We start from the raw sequence: 23,099 nt of genomic DNA, 5'->3' as shown, positions 1-23,099 counted from the left end.
CTCATGGTCTCAGGATGATGCATTGTGTTCAGGAGCTCATAGGTACAAGACTGCCCATTAATCTCTGAGGTTTTAACTGTGACACCTAAAAATAATTTAAATGTGAATATTGTAAAATGTAATTGACAATCATTCTAGTAGAAACATTCAGCTAAAACGTCTCCCATAATCCACCATTGACCTTTACCCAGATTCCCCATACAACTTTGATAGTTTTAAAAGTCTGAAGATGAAAGCATGGGACCAAGGTAGAATTAAATTTAATATGCAAAAAACCAAGGACTACACTGTACTGCCTATATTTGTTTCACAATTTCTAAAAGTAAATTAAAGGGTCTGAATTTTCCTAGTGATCCTATTCAGATTGCTAAATTATTTATTTGCAAGACTGAGAATTATTGCTAGAATATTATATCTAAGAATTGTAAAAGTGTTTTTATTATGGGGGAAATTTTGTATGTGATTTTAATTTCTGCATGGAAAATAAGCATTCATATTTTTCAGTAAGAGTTAAGACTACATTCATGGTTTTTTAAATGATTCAAATCACCATTTTTTCAGAGGCCTAAGTATTACTTTTCTTGTTAGTTAAGTTTACTCAAAGCTGACATTTATCAACTTCTCCCAAATGTAATGTTTAATAGCCTCTTTTGGGTGAGGACATAACTGAGTAAACCATTACTGTAGAGACAATCATATTGCGCCCTTGCAAATTTATATTTACACATTAGAAAATAAATGAAAAACTTCCAAAGACAGCTGCTCCAAAATTATACCAACCCAATATTTTGACTATATTTTTTATTTATTTCACATACTATGAACATATACATTACATGCTACAAAAAATAAAAAAGTAGATTTTAACTGTCAAGAAAGTGTATAGTGTTATAATACAATGGCACGTTCATATATTTTTACTTCAAATTGGTTTGTTTAGCATCTTTCCCCCCAAACCATTAAGAACATGAAGTGTTTTTACTCAAATGATTAGAAATATTTGCATTAACAAATACAATTGAAACAGATTAACCAGGTCATATATTAGTATAAAAGTCTGGGTTTTACAGAAATGAAATATACATTAAAAAAACATAGCAGCCAAGTTGTACTTCGTTTAGTGTGATATAACATGTAAATGCACTAGGAGAACACGGTGTAGTTGAGCGTACTACTTTTCATGGTGTATTTCTAGAAACCATTAGTATTCTCGTTCTAGCACCTGCCTATGCACAATAAACCCAAACACTGACAAAACAACTAAAACTTGTATGACTTCTAACATTCTTACTAATGAGTCTGGGTTTTTGGAGAGTAGGGGGGTGTGCAAAAGAGGGAACAAAGGCCACAAGACGATTCCATCTACATATTTATGAATTATTTAGTTTTATCTATCCTGCTTTAAGACATTGATGAGATAGGTTGAATCAGTATCTTGTACAAATGCCGTCGTATCCTGTAGGCCTATATCTGATGAACAAACATATTTCATCTGAAAATTTAGTAATTAGTATAGTGGGGGCTGAGAAAATCTGTTTCACAAGAACTTATGCTTCTAGAATAACAGCAGGTATTAAGACTTTTGTAGGGATGATTGTTTTTCTGCTCTGTCAAAGTCTATAATAAAAGTAAAGTATTTGCAATTATATGGTCTTCACAAAAACACAGCTACATAATAATACATTTGTATTTTTAGTTTAAATGAGTGTATAGGGCATTTATTTAGCAATTAAAATTTCCTTATATCCCCTCCATATTAAAAAATAACTTGCATACCAAAAATCACATTTTCTTAAAGGAACCTTACCTACAAAAGTTGGGGAATGGAATCTTGTAGACATGACTATGGATATGCAGGATGATTTAATTACGATTGGAAGAATCAGCTGAAGTTGACTAAATTGTATTGCCTTACTGAGAATATTGAACATGTCTCTCCTTTATTTATGCTTCTTTTGCGATATGTGAAGAAAAATATATGCATCTATCAGCAATTAATCTATATGTATAGATATCGTATTTAGAGACTACTTGTATCAAGTATTCAATTCCTTTAGGTAGCAAGGTCCGGGAAAAAAGTATGAATTAGCTGTAAAGAAACTAACATTTTACCAGCCCATTATTAGTTTATCTTTAAGCATTTTTAAGCACATTCAGCACTAACTTAGAAGCACAGTATCAATTCAAATTAGATTAGAAATGCAGTCACTTAATTACTTCTGTCCGTCAAGTAATTAGCACAAAAATAGATGAGTTGTAAGTTTTCTACAGAGGGTTTAGTAGTACTTTTTAAAAAAATCATTGTTAGGATTTCTCTATGGTAATCTGTCCCCACTACCTGAAAATTGAACAGACATACTGATCAATTAGTTCTAACATAAAGCAACTATGTAACCGATAAAGGAAAAGTATTACTGTTTCCAGTATGTAATAGTTTTGAGGTAAAATTTAATAATATCCTATTTTATGGAAACCATGCCTCTCAGCAGTAGCCTGTGTGGTGGAAACTAGCCCTTGAAGCATTTACAACTGTTCAGAGACATTCTAGTGGTATTTAACTACTTGTACATGTCCAAGATGTTTCAATTTTATACCATTTAGAAAAATCCTGTTTACAATGTAGCCACAAATGATACAAAATAACTTTGAATATATTGGTCACAAGACTGCTGTATTTGGAGAACTGAATTTAAGATACAGTCAAGGGATAGTTACATCACTGTTTTAATTTACAAACCTTACTGTATCCATTCTGATTTTAATGTTAAAGACAATCAGATAAGGATTAGTAGAAAAAGTTGAACATTCAAATAGTGCATAATATAACCTAGCCAATGCACTGATTTTTATCATTTGCTATGAAGTAGTATACTCTATTATGCCTTTTTATAATCAGTCCAGAAGCACACAAGTATTTCTATTAGTTTATTACAAATAAAATCTTCTCATTAATTCACTATCAAATGCTTTACAGATGGAAACAAGCAGAGCAGTCCCAAAAGTTATTTTAAAATAAAGGTAATGTTTAGTTTTGTTCGTTCAAGATATTTGACACTGATTTACTTTAGCCAATGACTAAGATTATTCACTAAGGATAAAGGAGTTATGAAACTGTCCCAATGTAATTTAATTTTCTCTTTTACAACTGGCTAATGTGCTCTGTGTCACTTTTTCAGAGCAATGCTGCATATTTTATTACACTTATGAATCAAATACTACCTTGAAGCTATGAATTAATGAAAAAAGTGCTATGCACACATTTGTCAGCACTGGTATGGGGGTCTACAATTCCTTAAAACACGTATTTGTGGGTAAAAAATATCAGGATGTGTTAATATAACATCTCAACTTGAAGTTAAATTAGCTACTAGCAAAGTTTGAAGCAACAGTACTGAAGAAACCAATCTCTAGTGTCCTCAAACTCATCTGAAGACGTGGAGGAGGATCTGATTTCTTATTTACTATTGAAGTGTTAGATATCTGTAAGTCATAAAGCTATCCCAATGTATATTCTACATCTAAAAAGATTATTTGCATGGTGCAAAACATTATGTAGACTTGTTAGGGCAAAGAAAGTTAGAACGAAAACAAAGGCAAAAGCTCCAGAATTAACTGTTTGTGAAATTCCTACCCATATGTTGAATTTTCTAAGGTTGATTTGCATTGCCCGTGGAAGCAGCAACATAAGCAATGAGACTGGAGAAACCTAAAAACTCTAATCAACAGATGTATTGCTGCTTTCTCCACCTGCTGCTGCAGGTAAGGTACGGTATGCTTTGCACATGAACATATGCAGGCATTACAACCTACAGTCATGTACTAGTTCTGCCACTTGACACACAGGTTATCTAGTTTCGTACCCTGAATAACACGAGTCTTGATTAAGGAAAGGTGGTGTTCAGTCCCAGGGGGTTGCAGGTATCAGAATGCTTGTATAAGCAATACTCCTTTCGACATCTGTAGGAACACAGTCTAAATGGCAGCTGCAGTGAAACACAGACAGACTGTTCCCATCTGTAAGCAAAACTGTTGAGCCACACTCAGCTGAAGTCCTCATCAGGATTCTGTTGGTCCAGCAGGCGGACATGCGTGAATGGAAAGTGACCACGTTTACCATTACACTCTCCTTCCCATTGACCACTCACATTAATCTTTGTGACCTTGACCAGCTCACCGACCTGCAGGACAGGAACAAGTAAATGGTTATTACATAGTGCAGAAGAGTATTTAATTCCTTGTTAGCCTCATTTTGTTAATGTTTACACTTGTACTTTTCAATTAAAAATGCTTACTTGCTGTCTCAAATAGTCAGTCTTTGGTAGAACAGCCTAATCCAAATTATTAAACTCTGGAAGAAAGCGGAAGAGCAGAGAGAGAAATGCAGCAATGTGTGGATAGAAGACTACCTACAATATAGAGTCTGCAACCCTGCACCAGTCTCTTTCAGTGTGTTCTTGTGGCTTGACAAAGAAGCCCTTCTCTTGTGGTAAATTAATTATGGCTGAACTAACACTAGATGCTTGTGTTTCTCCTGGGTGGGACCAATAACTGAACATAAGAGGGAAGACAGTTTGCAGGTGCATAAAGGAAATACATTACTATGTTGGAAACATAACAGCTGTTTAAAAGAGAGACATCTCAAATACAACTGAAAGGTTGAGCAAAATATTTAAAGAAATAATAGGTCAGATACAACAGCCCTGCTCAGCGTCAACAATTCTTCAAAGGAGTGTTGCAAGACCCTGAGCACAGAAATAGGTGATAATGGTAGCTATAAGAGTATAGTAGTGAAATTCTCTGGTTTGGGAGAGCAAGTTAAAGGTATTACATGTTAGTAATAGTAGTGATAAACAGCAGCATTTAGAGCATCTTCCATATGACTAAGCATTTCACAAACATTAAGACTTGATCAGTTGTATGGCAAGCATTATCCCCATTTGACAGACAGGAAAAATACTGAGACCTATTAGGTGACTTGCCCAAAGTCATACAGTAAGTTGGTATAAATGTCAGACTACATTCTAGGTCTATATTTTACCACATTCCAAAATTAATCACACTTTAAAAAGTTCAGTTTCTGAACAAGTTATTTCCTTAGTATTTTACTTTAAGTGTTGCTCAATTAATATTAGAGAGAAAAGGTGAGTGAGATAATATCTTTTACTGAACCAACTTCTTTGTGACCTTTACCAGCTCACCAACCTGCAGGACAAGAACAAGTAAATTGTTATCACATAGTGCAGAAAAGTATCTGATTCCTTGTTACGCTCGTTTTGGTACTGTTCATGTTGGTACTTTTCTATTAAAAGTACTTACTTGCAGTCTCAAACAGCTCTAAAGCGTGTCTTTCTCACCAACAGAAGTTGTTCTTTGTGTCTCTAATATCCCGGGAGCGACACGGTTACACCTACACTGCTGATCAATTAATATAGCAGATACTTGATTACATAGAAAAATCTATAATTAGAAGAACGTTGGTTGCAAAGTCAAACCCTCAAGAGTTAGGTAACGCCAAATGTAAGGCTGCTTGTGGAACTTTATTTCTGTTCACTTGTGCATAGACATTATGACAGTCTTTTAAATTAAATGATTGCCAGCACATAATTTTTTTCTCAGTACTCACCTAATTCAGTACACTGGATGGATGATTCTCAGAGCATGGGGTAGATGTTTAAGACAAGAAGGAACCTTTACAATTATCCAGTCTGACTGCTACATGCGGACCTATGTCCTATTTATTGCATATCATCCAAATGCCACACTGAATATGTTGTTATTAATTGACTCATGGGCTCATATATGGTGCTTATTATCATATCTGAGTGTCACAAACAATAATTAATTTATCTTCATAACTGCTCTGTCAATATTCCCATTTGAGAGACAAGAAATCAAGGTACAGGGAGATAAAGACAAGAATTTGCAAGTCTCCACTAATTTTTTGTGTCCTGGTAATTAGGGACGATTTTTTTAGAGTAATTGGAATTGTTATAATAGCTTATATGTTCAGAACACTGTACGGATATTAACTAATTAATAGGGCTGTCAAGCGATTAAAAAAATAATCTCAATTGCACTGTTAAACAATAATAGAATACCATTTATTTAAATGTTTTTGGATGTTTCTACATTTTCAAATATATTAATTTCAATTACAACACAGAATACAAAGTGTACAGTGCTCACTTTATATTTATTTTTATTACAAATATTTGCACTGTAAAAAACAAAAGAAATAGTACATTTCAATTGATCTGATACAAATACGGTAGTGAAATCTCTTTATCATGGAAGTTGAACTTACAAATGTAGAATTATGTACAAAAAATAAACTGCATTAAAAAAAAAAACAACATAAAACTTTAGAACCTACAAGTCCACTCAGTCCCACTTCAGCAAATAGCTCAGACAAACAGGTTTGGTTACAATTTGCAGGAGATAATGCTGCATACGTCTTGTTTACAATGTCACCTGAAAGTGAGAACAGGTCTTCGCATGGCATTGTTATAGCTGGCAACACAAGATATTTATGTGCCAGATGCGCTATCCCCATTTTACAGATGGGAAAATAGAGAGAAAAAGACAAACAACCTTGACCAAGGTGTCTCAGTGATAATAGTGGCAGAGACAGAGGACCTCCTCTATCTGAGGGGTAGCCGTGTTAGTCTGGATCTGTAAAAGCAGCAAAGAATTCTGTGGCACCTTATAGACTAACAGACGTTTTGGAGCATGAGCTTTCGTGGGTGAATACCCAGTTCATCAGATGCATGTAGTGGAAATTTCCAGGGGCAGGTATATATATGCAGGCAAGCTAGAGATAATGAGGTTAGTTCAATCAGGGAGGATGAGGGCCTCTTCTATCAGTTGAAGTGTGAAAACCAAGGGAGGAGAAACTGGTTTTGTAGTTGGCAAGCCATTCACAGTCTTTGTTTAATCCTGAGCTGATGGTGTCAAATTTGCAGATGAACTGAAGCTCAGCAGTTTCTCTTTGAAGTCTGGTCCTGAAGTTTTTTTGCTGCAGGATGGCCACCTTAAGGTCTGCTATAGTGTGGCCAGGGAGGTTGAAGTGTTCTCCTACAGGTTTTTGTATATTGCCATTCCTAATATCTGATTTGTGTCCGTTTATCCTTTTCCGTAGCGACTGTCCAGTTTGGCCGATGTACATAGCAGAGGGGCATTGCTGGCATATAATGGCGTATATTACATTGGTGGACGTGCAGGTGAATGAACCGGTGATGGTGTGGCTGATCTAGTTAGGTCCTGTGATGGTGTCGCTGGTGTAGATATGTGGGCAGAGTTGGCATCGAGGTTTGTTGCATGGATTGCTTCCTGAGCTAGAGTTACTATGGTGCGGTGTGTAGTCACTGGTGAGAATATGTTTCAGGTTGGCAGGTTGCCTGTGGGCAAGGACTGGCCTGCCACCCAAGGCCTGTGAAAGTGTGGGATCATTGTCCAGGATGGGTTGTAGATCCCTGACGATGCATTGGGGAGGTTTTAGCTTGGGACTGTATGTGATGGCCAGTGGAGTCCTGTTGGTTTCTTTCTTGGGTTTGTCTTGCAGTAGGAGGCTTCTAGGTACACGTCTGGTTCTGTTGATCTGGACGTGTTAGTCTATAAGGTGCCACAGGATTCTTTGCTGCTTTTACAGATCCAGACTAACACGGCTACCCCTCTGATACTTGACACCATGCAAGGCACAACTTTTTTAAGAGCAAGTGAAACTGGGAGCCATGTGCAACAGGCTATACAACTCTACGTAATTACCTCAGCACTGCCCAGACAACCTGAAGTCTGTCATTTCCTAGTAACAGTGCTTGACTTTGCAACCTAAACAATTTTAATCTGATTTTTTGTATGGGATTTCTTAGATTTTGTTTTGGCCATTCTTCTTTTTTTAAAAAAGGGCATAACCAAGTTCTATTATATGCAACTGTCATAAATCCTACCCCCAAATCCCCAAAAAATATCATGCATCAGCAGTAGGGTTTGAGCACAAAGACTTCATCACTGTTGCACATGCTTTACAAATGCTAGATTAGTGCTATTTAACAGTTTAGCCAAGCAATAATATTTGGCACACTGACAGACAGTGTCAGTAAATGGCCGAAATTTGGGTCTGGTTTCTACTTGCACCTGTGTAGTCTGTGGGTATATCTACACAGCATTTTGGAGCCTGCCCACACAACAAAGCCTCCCAACCTGGGTTGACAGATTTGGGTGAGCAGGGCTCATGACAGCACTCTGAAACTAGCTGTATAGACAGCACTTTGAAGTTGCAGCTCAGGCTCTGAACCCTAGGGAGGGAATGGGCTGAAGAGACCAACCCACAATTAAAAAGTGCTGTCTATACAGTTAGTTTTAGAACACTAAGTCAACCCAGACTGAGAGGCTCACTCTCATGGGCAGGGTTCCAGAATCCTATGTAGACATATCCTGTAAGGGTTTGCTCAATAAAAAAAGGTTGTGAAGGACACAGCATTGTTACTGCCAGTTGGTAGAAATTAGATTAGCATTAATGGTCTTCTGATTCCCTGTACAGTTTGTTTTCCCGTGAGCCAGAGGTAATATGACTGTGTAAGTACAGAAGCCATAGCAGTATGTAGACAGACATGGATGATCCACTTGGCTGTGTTCCATCCAGAGTTTTTATTCTGTGTGTGCACTACTAATGTGAAAAACCAGGACAGTGCATCCACAGTGACATGTGAGTTGAAGGAGTTTAGCAGCAAATCAAAAACAAGCTGTACCTTGTGAAGCACAGACAGGCAATGGCCAGTTTTCAACAGTTTATAAGTCTGTCTAATGTGAACAGATTTTCATGAGGCCAGCAAAAGCCATCTCCTTACCCCCAAGACTATCTTCCAGCCAAATTTAAGTTTGCTGCAACCCATGGCTGTATTAGAGTTCTTTAGAGAAAAACTGTAAGATTATTATTTTTACATCATGGAAAGCTTTAGGCACCCTACAAAAAGGGTTGCTGCTGCTTCCCCTATAACCAACCCTGGATATTTTTCTATTTCATATAATTAGTGACAGAATACCTATGTTTGGGAGTTCAAATACTCCTGAACAGCCAAAGGTGGTAAATATTTTTTCCCTTCAATCTTTCATCAATTATATGCTAATAAATTATTAAGCTATGAATACTTAACTAACAGCTTACAAATTTCTTGACCTAGAGGAATATATCTTGGCAAAGTTTACTAGCTCTGTAGGTAAGCCAAAATTCAGTGAGCCAGTCACTCTGAATCTGTGAGAACAGATTTGGATTCATGATATCTGCAAAAGCTGTCTACCATTAAGGCTGATTTAAAGTGATGCTTTGTCATCACAGCCATGACAAAGGAGACTGAATTCTCCATTGAAATTACCTTGCCATAGGTACTTTTTATTTAAGGCAAGTTTATTTAAGCTCTCCTAATGGCAATCCTTATCAAAACTAGTCCCAGGACTAACAGTAAATAGGAAGTTGTTTCTAGACCAAGCCAATTTTGAAATAGTACTTATTAATTTTTTTTTTATACAAGTCAGAAATTAAACTATCCCCTTTTTCAAAGTCCAGCTTCTACAAATTTCCTTGTCTGATTGAACTGTCTACAGGACAACTGAACCATCAAGTAAGTCAGACAAAATTTATTGCTCTTTAGGGAATGCCGAGGGCACAGCAGATGCAACAGTGCTAGATTTTGTATTACTTAACATTGTGCCACATATGCACATGGTGCTTTATAGAAGAGATAAACATGGAATTCCTGCCTCCCGTGGAGATTACAATCTATATTTAAATTAAAATTAGATCAGAGGAAAAGGACTAGAAGTGCATGAACAGAAATAATATGACGATTTGGCCACAGACGCACCTTGAGGATTTTGTTGTTGTTTTATTTTTGTAATGTGACTAATAAAGAAGTTTCTATGAAAAGCACATTTGGAAAAAATCCACTAATCTATTTGCCACAGGCAAACAGGAAGCTTTCCATGACCAATCAGGGCTCCTAACTCAACTGCTGAAGAATTTAAATTTAAGAATTATATATGTCTCTTTGCTGCTTCTATAGTAGTCAAGGCACTAGAACTGTGGTACCTGGACTTGCTGGTGGCCCACCTTCAACTCTTTAGTAGCAGCCTCTTGCTGTTAGGTATCTGATGTTTTTCAAGCGCTAGATGTAATTGTAAGGCTTTAGTTACATTGTCTTGGCTAAGAACACTCAGGTGAATTAAAATGGGCTTAAAAGACTTGACAATGAAAAGCACTGAATTGGGACATGGGAAACAGAAGAGAGTGTGCGTCTAGTGAGACGCCATACTGATCAAAATTAGAATTGGATTTATTTAACTACTTAATTAAATGACCCGGAAGAGGAGGTAAACAGCATACTGCTGCAATTTAAAGATATGAAATTGAAAGGAGTTGAACACCAGAGAGGTCAGAGAATAATAAGGGATCTAGTGATTAGAAACAGGGTAAAAACAAAAAGATTAATTTTGAAAAAATGCAGTTAGGGGAAAAAAATCTGAACCGCTAATTAGCAGAAAACTAGAAAAACAATAATATTGACCAACACCAAGAAATGACAGTGGATAGCAAATTGCACAAGGGTTTACAGTGTAATATGGCTGGGAGAGGGGGGGGAAGAGTCCAGAGGAATGAGCCAAAGATATTGAGCATGTGGAAACATTGATCCAATTTGCTTGCCCTCCACATAGATCAACACAGTTCACTTACAACTTTTGTCAGACGAAGTGCATATGCAGGCAAACAGAGTACTGATACTAAGAAATCCACTTTGAATCCATCCATTAACAGCACAAAGACTTCTCACAATAAAAGTAGAGAACATATTCCTCCATCATCACCACAGCATAAACCATGGCCAGCAGAGCTATCCTGTAGAGTGAATTGCCTAATTACCCAGACTGAATAATCCAAACATCAAAGGAAAGAGCACTGATCCTACTTTACAGAAAAAAGCAACCAAATATGAGAGGAATTCATTATTAAAGAAGAAAACTTTAAACCAAACCAGAGTGTATTAGTCATTTAACCATCTGTGTGGAGTATGATCAAAACCTGAGAAATATGTGAGCCACCAGTATAAAACAGATCCATGTCCTGCACTCCCATTCTGCCTAGTGAATGCAATAAAGAATGCTGCCCACTTCTAATGAAAATCAAAATGCACTTTCCACAGAAAAGCAAGCCTACCAACATTCCTGAAAAATGAAATATTCTGCCTAACCCTCAGGAAGCTAATACTATTAATATGTATTATTTGTATTGCAAAAGTGTCATAAATCACAATCCCATTGTGTTAGGTCATGTAGAAACACTAAGTTTATAATCTAGGTATAAAATGAGACAATAGCTGGTTCCATAATAGTAGATGAAGGAAACCTCTCAATTTCTAGTCAAAATCATGAAGAGATAAGACAACTGAACTCCAACAATATGCAATAAAGTCAACATCCAGGATGCCTTGCACACATGCCATCTCTGGATCCACATGCTGAACCTGATTGTTAGCTTAGAAGTGGGCATGGTACATAAATGGTTTTGCTTTCCTGTTCTTACTGCCAGCATCTCCTAAAAAGGCAAAACAAGGCTGATGAGATACTAGAACAGTATAACAACTTGTTGACCAAAACAGATAATATGTTGGTCCCAATTTGGCAAGCATGAGACAACAGGTGGATGCAACAATGCCAGACACAGAAAATCTCAACTGCTAGTAAAAATCATTGATCGATTAGACACAACCAGACTCCAAGAGCATGCAACATCTGCCAACATCCTGGATTCATTGCAGTTAGGCTTCAGACTAGGATACAGCCCTAATAGCATTAAATTATGACCTATGACAATGAGTACAGGGGGAGATTTTCAAAGGCACAAATGGTGATTGGGGGTCAGATTTACAAAGGTCTTTAGGCACCTAACATTGCAGACAGGCATCTAGTGGGATTTATTGGAGTGTCTAGTCATATTAAGCAACCAACCTCAGTATTCTAAATCCTACTAGATGCCTGTCTGCATTATTAGGTGCCTAAATACCTTTGTAAATCTGGCCTTAGGTGGCCTAACTTCAAATGACTTTGAATAGGAGTTAGGGATCTAACTTTTATGTGTGCCTTTGAAACTCTCCTCCAGAGACCATAGGTCAACATTCATATACTTAGTCTTTAATGCATCTTTCAGGACAGTTGACCATAAGGTGGTAGTGACCACCATGCATGGTGGCAGACAGTACAGAATTACATATTCTCTAACAGGACCCAGAGTAGTAATGCCAAAACCTTCACCTCATGAGGCCCACAAGGATCTTGCCTCTCCTCTCTCCCCAAGGATTTAGCCTCTCTTCCCACCCAATATCTACATAAGAGTTGATGAGGCAAGATATCATGTGCCTCATTACCAGCAATATGCTGGTGACATTCAGCTGTATGTCATTTTCCACAGAAGCAGCCAATGCTATGACTAGGATATCATAACATTTTCAAGAGATCAGTTTACGGTGGTCTTGCCTGAGTTTAGTTTAAGCAATAGTAGTTAGGGAAAGGGGAAAATATTTCAGAGAACTAACCAAGACGCTGATCTTCCCCTTCCACAGAAAGCATCTAACCCCTATTCATCAAAATGGTACAAAGCCTCAAGTCCTCATCAGCTCATCACTAGCTCAAGATACCCATGTGGTATCAGTGGTGAAATATGCCCATTTCTACCTTTTAGCTGGCTAGTAGAACTTCACACTTACCTCCTAGATGATGATCTGGCCAAAATGATCCATGTATTCATCACCTCCAGACTGAAATGCCACAACACACACTGAGGCAGATACAGTGTGTTAACACTGCTTTCATTAGCAAATGACATTTTTCCAGAACAGCTGTTGAGAGCTTTAAAGCTCTTTTGCCATCTAATGCTGCCATTCCATCTAGGAAATTTCAAGTTATTTTATGTATAACTTTGTCTGGGAATAGTGTTCCACCACTTATAAGCCTTGATACCAAACAGTTCTACCAGTCTTTCACCATTCTGATTTTAGAAACCAAGTTCAAGCTTGCCCATTGCTTTATCCACTCTGTCATCATCACCCCAATGTTGTCACTAAAATCCACCATTATTAAGCAAATGTCATGCTTGGGAATATTGTCAAAGTTTGTTGGCAACTGTAGAAATGATCACTGATCATACTGTAGTTGTCTGTTGGTGCATAACTCTGTATAATTGTCATACTCGTATCATGTTTGAAACAATCTGCTGTTAATCAGCTCCCACTCTCTCTGTGATTCTTCTGCTTTGAAAGTCATAGTTAATACTATTCCTGAGCGCTAACCATCTTGCCTTCCTAATTACACTGACATTTTAAAAAATGTTTTTTTTTTATCAGCCCTTGGCCATTGACATTAATTTGCTTCAAGAATTTCAAAATTGCGTCCCCCCATTTCTTTCATCGCCTGCACAGCTTCTGTTGTTTCATCCATTGTTGTAATGTTCCAGAAACCTACTTTGTTTATTTTGCCTTTAATATAACAAAGGTTTTACCAATGTGTTATAACCAAGTTTTTCCATAGATTAAAATATTTTCTCTGATAAGGTTAAATCTTTTGTTTTAGATGTGACAGTGTGTGCAAATTTTGAAAGGGATAATTGGAAATGAAGTGAGAGTGCTGAAGAGGGACAATTCAGAGCCCACCACACAGGAACAGTGGAACAGAGGTGGTTTGCATCTCTTCTATCCTGGGACTGCAGGTTAGGGTAGCCCAGTGGTTCTCAACCAGGAGTAAGCATACCTGGTGGGGTACACAGAGGTATTCCAGGAGAAACATCAACTCTTCTAGATATTTGCCTAGTTTTACAACAGATTACATAAAAAGCACTAGAGAAGACAGTACAAACTAAAATTTCATAAAGAGAAAATGAGAAAGTAAGTAATTTTTCAGTAATGGTGTGCTGTAACCCTTTCATATTGTTATATCTGCTTTTGTAACTCAGCAGGATTTAGGTGAAGTGAAACTTAGCCTATGTCCACACTACAGCTTTAAATCAATATTAGTAAAATCGATTTTATAAAACCTGTTTTATAAAATCGATTTTACGCGTCCATACTAGGGCACATTACTTCGGTGGTGTGCGTCCATGGTCCCAGGGTACCATCGATTTCCGGAGCGGTGCACTCTGGGTAGCTCAGTAAAAGAATAGGACCAATAACTTCGATATCCGTCCACACTAACCCTAAATCGATTTAGTAATATCGATTTTAGGGTTACTCCTTTCGTTTAGCTGGAGTACAGAAATCGATTTTAAGACCCCTTAAAATCGATTTTAAGTGCCTTGTAGTGTGGACGGTTACAGCATTAAATCGATTTAACGCTGTTTAAATCAATTTAACGCTGTAGTGTGGACCTGGCCTTAGGGTGCGCAGGACAAATCAGACTCCTGAAAGGGGTACAGTAGTCTGGAAAGGTTGAGAACCACTGGTGTAGCCTTGAAGACATTGCAGCACCTGGTGGTGAATGAAGGACTAGCAGCACCGGGAAACAGATGGAGCAAAGGGCCACCCTCAGCCATTCCCCCCACTTTGACTTCCTGCCACTACTAGTGCACTCTCTGCACTGGGGGAGGCATGGAGACAACGGAGCCAGCTCTGAGCTTGTCAGAGTCCCACTGCACTGGAAGTATTCTCAAGGGGCTTTATGGCTGCTTTGCAATCCCTCTGTGATGGCATAACCTGAAAAAAGGGGCTGTGGGACACCAGTAAATACGGATCAATAATTAAATTCTAGGTAAAATATACTACAAAACAGATAATTTGGTTTGTAAGTTCTTTTTATATTATAAATCTTGTAGAATAACTAGCAACTTATCTTGGCACTCCCCCAGCCACTCCCAGAAGTCTCCCCTGGCCCATTCCTCCCAAGATTGTACAATACATGAAAATGAAAAAGCCTCTTTAGTGCATTATTATATATTTAAAAAAGCAACCAGAGTCTGTAAAGTAAGAATTATGGTTCCCAAAGCAAATTTAACTTGGAGTACTACTGTACACAGTTAAGAAAAATAGTTGTTCTAGTTTAGAGACCTTCAATGAAGGTTATCAAAAGGGGAGATTTCTATATTTTAGTATTCTTTGTCACTGTTTCACTATCTCCATTTAGTGAATGGAGCTGTCTCTCATTTGGATGTGACCTGTCAGTAATACTTCCAATCTCTTTAGATTGATAAAGCAAAGTAAGATTGAAAAAAATCTTCACCTTATTGGAAAACAGGTATAATCAGTTTCCAAGGTATTACAATAGCTTTTAATTTTTTTTTAAGTTAACAATTTAACTCTCAACCAATCAAAGTTAGAGCTTCTTAAATCAGTTTCAAAACTTGGCATTCCAATGCTTTGTTTCAAACATATGACAGAGTCTGGTAATGCACAAAATAAGACAAGTTAATTTAAATGCTCTGTTTTGCTCAGACGCCCTTAAAGAACGGTTTTACAGAGAGTTTATCTATCCCGTTTGTGGAGAATTGGGAAACATTTATTTTTATGAAAGAATATGTGCAACTCAGTTTTCCCTCTCACCTTGTATTGTTCACTGCTGGGTGTAAAGAGGTTAATTTCCTTCTTGAAACAAGACAATCAATGCAGTAACTGAAGGGAAGCCACTGAACAGGAATGAACTATTAGGAACCTATGTCTCTAAGGGTAATTACTACACATCTCTAGACAGGTAAACAAGTTTGCAGAAGTCCTGCACCTTGGGGGAAACTGCATATACTGGTTTTGACCCAGTTCAAGAGGCCCAGAAGACAAAGAAATGAGAACTGTATTTAGTGGTCAGTCTGCTATGAGTGGGCGGCAGGAGGTATCACTCACTGGATCCGAGATCTAACATGAAACTGTAACCAACTGGGGCAAAGCTTGCTGAAATGGTTTGATGGGTTTTGAAACATACCAGGGTCCCCATGTGGCAGACTGCTAACACCTAGTAAGACTGGAATATATATAAACTGTTTTTTGTTTTCGAGACATGTTTTCTCTAAATAAATACTTTGCTTCATGAAGTCTGGTTGGCCACTGGTTAACCCTGTCACAGCCAATGGGAGGTAGCAGGAAAGTAGTTGCTGAACTTAAGTCAGACTTGCTAAAGCAGTGGTTCTCGAACTTTTATACTGGTGCAAGCCTCTGAGTGCGATGCCCCCTTATAAATTAAAAACACTTTTTAATATATTTATCACCATTATAAATGCTAGAGGCAAAACAGGGTTTGGGGTGGAGGCTGACAGCTTGCGACCTCCCCATGTAATAACCTTGCGATTCCCCTAATGGGTCCCGATCCTCAGTTTGAGAACCACTGTGCTAAAGTGATCATAGTGAGCTGTAGGAGGAAATTGCAGCCTAAATCTCTTGTCTGGAGGGAGAAGAATGCAGATGTCTGCTGCAAAAAAGGTAATGACTAGAGGCCTGAGAATAGTATCCTCAAGGAGGCCACAAGGTCAGAAGTGCAGTTACCCCAGAACTTTAACACCATCTTCATTACACCAGCTGTAGCTGTTACATTTTTACAGCAAAACCCAGGCATTTACCACATAATGATCTCCACTGACCCAAATATAATGAGTTACACAGAGTCCCACTAGTGCCGCATACAGGATCTATACAAGGCACACCCTTTGTAACAAAGTAATGATGAAGAGGGAATGAAGGTATTTCAGGATCATTTACATTCTTAGTGAGATTCTAAACCTTCATTTCCTTAACTATGTTTGAAAGTGAACATTTATGTATATCAACATAGCTTTAATTTTACAACATCTGATACGTATACTAGATCTTTTGTCCAATATTCAGTATATGCTTTGTCAGGGTATCATTTCCTCCGGAAAGCACCTCTTTTCTTGGGCTTTTCTAAAATACATTATTTTTAATCTTATGGAGGCAGTAAAAAAGTGCTACTCATAGTCTGTATCACAAATAGAGGGCTTGAAAAAGCCACTTGCCTGGGGCAAGCAGAAAATTTTCCCAGGCAGCACAGTCAACCTCTGCAGAATCAAAGCTTTCATTAAAAAAATTAGTCTCTTGCCCTTACGGCTATGGGGAATTTTTTTTAAACATTAATTGAATATAAGTCAATGGAGTGCACAGGTAGGTGCATGACCAGGGTAGGGTACAGATGCACAAATAGTGTACAGTGTATACTGTAGAGAAAAGAGAAAGATTTAAGGAAATGAGAGGAATATGGTACTAAAAGACAGAAGGGGGAAGAGATCAAGACAAATATCTGGGAGGAAGTAGAGTGCACAGGGTATAGGGAAAAGAAACACACAGTGGAGACAACTGAGTAAGATACACACTGATCTATTTGAGACAAAAAAACATTGTATGGAGTGAAGCCAGGAAGGGGGCGGGGGAAGATCTACCAGAGCAAAAGAAATGTAAGGGCAATTTTTTAAAAATCTGAATTGCCAATAATAGAGAGGGAACAAGAACCATTACTATTTTTATTTCTTTAAATTGTGAGGGAAATGGCAGAATTGGTATTTTGCACCCTCATTGGTAGGGTCAGCCCTTGGGCTAGTAGATGTTTCACAAAATTTTCAAGCCCTACACACGATAGTTCAAATGTAAATAAAATAAGCAAACTAGATGAAGGTACTATAAAATGGATGCACAACTGGTTGAAAAACCATATTCAAAGAATAGCGATCAATGATTTGCTGTCAAACTGGGAGGTTGCACCTAGTGGGGTCCCACAGGGGTTTGTCCTGGGTCCAATACTATTCAATATCCTCATTAATGACTTGGATAATGAAGTGAGAATATGCTTATAAAATTTGCCAATGACACCAAGCTGGGAGAGGTTGGAACTTGGAAGTACTTTGGAGGACAGGATTATAATTCAAAATGACCATGACAAATTGGAGAATTGGTCTGAAATCAACATGATGATATTCCGTATAGATAAATGCAAAGTACTACACTGAGGAAGTAAAAAATTAATGCACAAATACAAAATGGGGAACAACTGGCTAGTCAACAGTATTGCTGAAAAGGATCTGGAGGTTAAAATGGATTACAAATTGAATATGAGCCAACAATGTGATGAAAATTCTGGGGTGTATTAACAAAAGAGTTGTATATAAGACGTGGGAAGTATTTGTCCTACTACACTCAGCACAGGTGAGGGCTCCGATGGAGTACTGTGTCCAGTTTTAGGTACTATGTTTGAGGAAAGGTGTGCACAAACTGGAGAGAGTCTAGAGGAGAACTTCAAATATAATCAAAGGTTTTAAAAACCTGACCTATGAGGAAAGGATAAAAAACTGGGCATGTGTTAGTCTCGAGAAAAGACAACTGAGAAAGGACACGTCTTCAAATATGTCAAGGGCTGCTCTAATGAGGACAGTGATCAATTGTTTTCCATGTCCACTGAAAGGTAGTAGGACAACAAGTAACAGGCTTAATTTGCAGCAATGAAGATTTAGATCAGATATTAGGAAAAGCTTTCTAAATATAAGGACAGTTAAGCACTGGAATAGGTTACCAAGGGTGGTTGTGCAATTCCCACCATTCAAGGTTTTTAAGAACAGGTTAGAAAAACCCATCAGGGATGGTCTAGGTATACTTAGTCCTGGCTCAGCATGTGCGCAGACTAGATGATCTCTGGAGATCGCTTCCAGCTCTACATTTCTAGGAGTCTATGAAAAAGGGAAAAGGGAATCTAATCTTAATTAAATCCTTAACTTGTTAAGCACAATCAGTGTAATCCCCACCCCCCATTTTAAACAGCTGAGTCTCTATGGGTACCTACTTGAATGGGGTACTCACCCATGCTTGCCTGGAAGGGGTCAATGTAGGATAAAAAGGGGGCCAATTAACCAGACAGGCCACAGCTGAGGGGAATCAGGCGTTTTAGTAATCCCCTGACTCATGGGTGCTGGAACTAGGGGTGTTGGGGGTGCTGCTGCATCCCCTGGCTTGATGTAGTTTTCATTATATACTGGGTTTACAGTTTGGTTCAGTGGCTCTCAGCACTCTCACTATACAAATTGTTCCAACACCCCTACATTGACTGAATAATGAGGGAGCTCAGCTGAGGAGGAATGAGTGGTCTGGGTTTATAAAGTTGGCAGCCGAGGGGGGCTGCAGGGAAGTAGCCTACAGTCACTCCATGGGAGGAAGGAGCTTTGGGGCTGACAAACCCAGAGGAAGGAGAGCCAGAAGGTTAGGAAAGGCCCAGGGAAGAAGCAGTAAGGTCCAGAAAGGAACAGACCTTACCTGGTGATTAGAGGATCTCCGAGCTGGAACTTGGATTAGGGGGGCAGACCCAAGTTCCCCTACCAGCTACTGGGGAAGTGGCACTGGCTGGGCAGTGAATGGGAAGACTGCCTATGCCCATTCACAAGAAGAGACTTTGATAATCCAGAAGGGGAGGGGACATCTGACTTGGCCAGAGGGCTGAGCCATGAACATAAATCATCTTGCCTTGCTGAGAGCCAGGAAGAGAAGGCAGGGTGTGTGGTGAGAGATGGAAAAGAGGCACTGGACCTGGAAATCAGCTAATCCCCAGAGTGACCCAGAGGAGGCACAGTAGCGATGGGCAGACCCTGTAACACTACGACTTCATGGCTTCAGTTAGGAAAGAAGATTGCAGCAGTTCTCAAACTTTAGGTCGGGACTCCAAAGTGGGTTGCCAGGGCTGGTTTTAGACATACTGGCCAAAGCCAAAGCCCAAGCCACACCGCCCAGGGCCAAAGCCCAAGCCCAAAGGCTTCAGCTCCAGGTGGTTGGGCTTAGGTTACATGCCCCCCCCCCCCCGCCTGAGGCCCTTGGGCTTCAGCTTTGCCCCCCGCCCAAGGCAGTGGGGCTCAGGCGAGCTCAGGCTTCAATCCTCTCTTCTGGGGTCATTTAGTAATTTTTGTTGTCAGAAGGGGGTCGCAGTGCAATGAAGTTCGAGAACCCCTGTGCTAGTAGTATTCTCTAAATTCATTTGGAACAGGGGAGAAAAGGTCTCAGCGGAATTTCACTTCCTTACAAACTGTGGCAGACTGACAGGTCATTTATCATGAAGGGATGAGTGTCCAATCCCATGAATTCAACTACTGGAAGACCTGGCCAATGCACCTTCAGATAATTGGCCCCTTATAAATGGACTGCACAAGACAACCTACATTTCCAATGCTTTCTAAGGGAAAATAAATACTTTCAATCCCAGTTTGTATCACCCATCAACACAGCAGCTTTCTGTTAACATACATTTAATTATAACATACATTTTCTTAATTCTTTATAAAGGTTACTTACAAGCTCTAACTTTGCACTGGAATTTTCTGTTAAATGTGAACGAAACCTAAAGAGGGAAGTCAGGAAATGTGTGCCAACTATACCCACTAATAAGGCTGCTAGAGATATTGGAGGATATAGTGTCACTCAATGCATAATTTAAAATTTCACTGAACTTTGGGAAAAAAACCAACAGCTGCTCTTTTTGGTTTGCTAGAGATGCCACAACATCAATATTGGAGCTCGTGTACATCTGGTACCTATGATATCCCATAATGCATCATTCTGGACCATCTCCAGTAAACCTAGAAAAGTAAACAATTTTAGGGCTTTATGAAATTCTAAAGAATAAAAACTATGTGCTGAGTATCCCTCAAAAGCCTGGAAAAAATGTTTGTGTGTTAGTTCTAGGGCACATTTCTTGATTTACTCAAATTTTTATTTTAGCTTTCCATTTCACCTTTAAAGCATAAATGCAATAGCATATATAGTAACAAGTTACGTGTGCACTCTGGTTACAATATCTTTAGGAAACAAAGTTTTGGATTTTCCAGGTTATGCATCTATCATCTGATTAACACTACATTACTTCTGATGTTGCTATGACAGCCTTATTAATAATGTTGTAATTATGTATAGTGTCCACATCACTGAGGTATTTAGGTACATTAAAACAAGATAAAACTAATCATCACAAGAATGGGGAGCGCTTCCTATGTGCCTTCTCACAGAAACTGTCTCAGAGTATGTCTACACTACGGGATTATTCCGATTTTATATAAACCGGTTTTGTAAAACAGATTGTATAAAGTAGAGTGCACGCGGCCACACTAGGCACATTAATTCGGTGGTGTCCGTCCATGGTCCGAGACTAGCGTTGATTTCTGGAGCATTGCACTGTGGGTAGCTATCCCGTAGATATCCCATAGTTCCTGCAGTCTCCCCCACCCCTTGGAATTCTGGATTGAGATCCCAGTGCCTGATGGGGCAAAAATCATTGTCGCAGGTGGTTCTGGGTACAGCCTCACCCCTCCCTCCGAGAAAGCAGCAGACAACCACTTCGCGCCTTTTTTCCTGGCTGAACTGTGCAGATGCCATAGCACAGCAAGCACGGACTCTGCTGAGATCAATACCGCAATTGTGGACGTTGTAAACACCTCGCGCATTCTTGTGCAGTCTATGCTGAACCAGGACCTGCAAAGCCAGGCAAGGAGGCAGCGGCTACGGCAGCACGGTGACAAGAGTGATGAGGACATGGACAGAGAATTCTCTCAAACCGCGGGCCCCTGCGCTTTGGAGATCCTGCTGTTAATAGGACAGGTTCTAGCCATTGAACGCCGATTTTGGGCCTGGGAAACAAGCACAGACTGGTGGGACTGCATAGTTTTGCAGGTGTGGAACGATTCGCAGTGGCTGCGAAACTTTCCCATGCATAAGGGCACTTTCATGGAACTTTGTGACTTGCTTTCCCCTGCCCTGAAATGCCAGAATACCAAGATGAGAGCAGCCCTCACAGTGGAGAAGCAAGCGGCAATAGCCCTCTGGAAGCTTGCAACGCCAGACAGCTACCGGTCAGTCGGGAATCAATTTGGAGTGGGAAAATCTACTGTGGGGGCTGCTGTGATGCAAGTAGCCAAAGCAATCACTAAGCTGCTGCTGTGAAAGTCTGTGACTCTGGGAAATGTGCAGGTCATAGTGGATGACTTTGCTGCAATGAGATTCCCTAACTGTGTGTGTGTGTGGGGGGGCGATAGATGGAACCCATATCCCTATCTTGGCACTGCATCACCCAGTACATAAACCGCAAGGGGTACTTTTCCATGGTGCTGCAAGCACTGGTGGATCACAAGGGACGTTTCATCAACATCCACGTGGGATGGCCAGGAAGGGTTCATGACGCTCGCGTTTTCAGGAACACTACTCTGTTTAAACAGCTGCAGCAAGGGAATTACTTCCCAGACCAGAAAATAACAGTTGGGGATGTTGAAATGCCTGTAGTTATCCTGGGTGACCCAGCCTACCCCTTGATGCCATGGCTCATGAAGCCATACAGAGGAAGCCTGGACAGTAGTCAGGAGTTGTTCAACTACAGGCTGAGCAAATGCAGAATGGTGGTAGAATGTGCATTTGGACGTTTAAAGGCGCGCTGGCGCACATTACTGACTCGCTCAGACCTCAGCCAAACCAATGTCCCCTTTGTTATTGCTGCTTGCTGTGTGCTCCACAATCTCTGTGAGAGTAAGGGGGAGACCTTTATGGCGGGGTGGGAGGCTGAGGCAAATCACCTGGCTGCTGATTATGCGCAGCCAGACACCAGGGCGATTAGAAGAGCACACCAGGAAGCAGTACGCATCAGAGAAGCTTTGAAAACGAGTTTCATTACGGGCCAGGGTACGGTGTAACTGTTGTGTTTGTTTCCCCTTGATGAATCCCCCTCCCCTTGATTGACTCATTCCCTGTAAGCAACCCATCCTCCCCCTTCGATTACAGCTTGCTTAAGGAAATAAAGTCACTATCGTTTAAAAATAATGTATTCTTTATTAAAAAGTCATTATAAAAAGAGGGATAGAACTGACAATGTATCCTGGGTGTGGTTTGGGAGGAGGATAGGAGGGAAGGAAAAGGCCATTAAAAACATTTCAATGTAATGACAGCCTTTTGGTTGGGCTATCCACGGGGGTGGAGTGGGCAGGTGCACGAAGCCTTCCCCCACGCGTTCTTATATGTCTGGGTGAGGAAGACATGGAACATGGTGAGTGGTGAGGGTGGTTACAAAGGGGCTGCAGCAGCACTCTGTGACCCTGCTGCTCTTCCTGAAGCTCCACC

At 39.6% G+C, this 23,099-nt stretch overlaps 1 protein-coding gene across 4 annotated transcripts in view; it reads right to left on the bottom strand.

Annotated features, from left to right (window-relative positions):
• CRK (CRK proto-oncogene, adaptor protein) overlaps positions 1–23,099 on the bottom strand; it is a 58,668-nt gene continuing 35,569 nt past the window's right edge. For 2 of the 4 annotated variants that reach the window (XM_030536358.1, XM_030536356.1), the window contains exon 3: positions 792–4,178. In XM_030536358.1, coding sequence (XP_030392218.1) covers positions 4,041–4,178 — 138 coding nt within the window. In that variant the 3' untranslated portion in view covers positions 792–4,040. Of the gene's footprint in view, positions 86–791; positions 4,179–23,099 lie in introns of those variants that run through there. The other 2 variants (XR_003996894.1, XM_030536359.1) reach the window with 2 other exon arrangements.

The sequence above is a fragment of the Gopherus evgoodei genome, chromosome 17 (genome assembly GCF_007399415.2).
Source record: "Gopherus evgoodei ecotype Sinaloan lineage chromosome 17, rGopEvg1_v1.p, whole genome shotgun sequence".
In the NCBI taxonomy this organism is placed as follows: Eukaryota; Metazoa; Chordata; order Testudines; family Testudinidae; genus Gopherus; species Gopherus evgoodei.
This window is presented reverse-complemented; position numbering and strand designations above follow the sequence as displayed.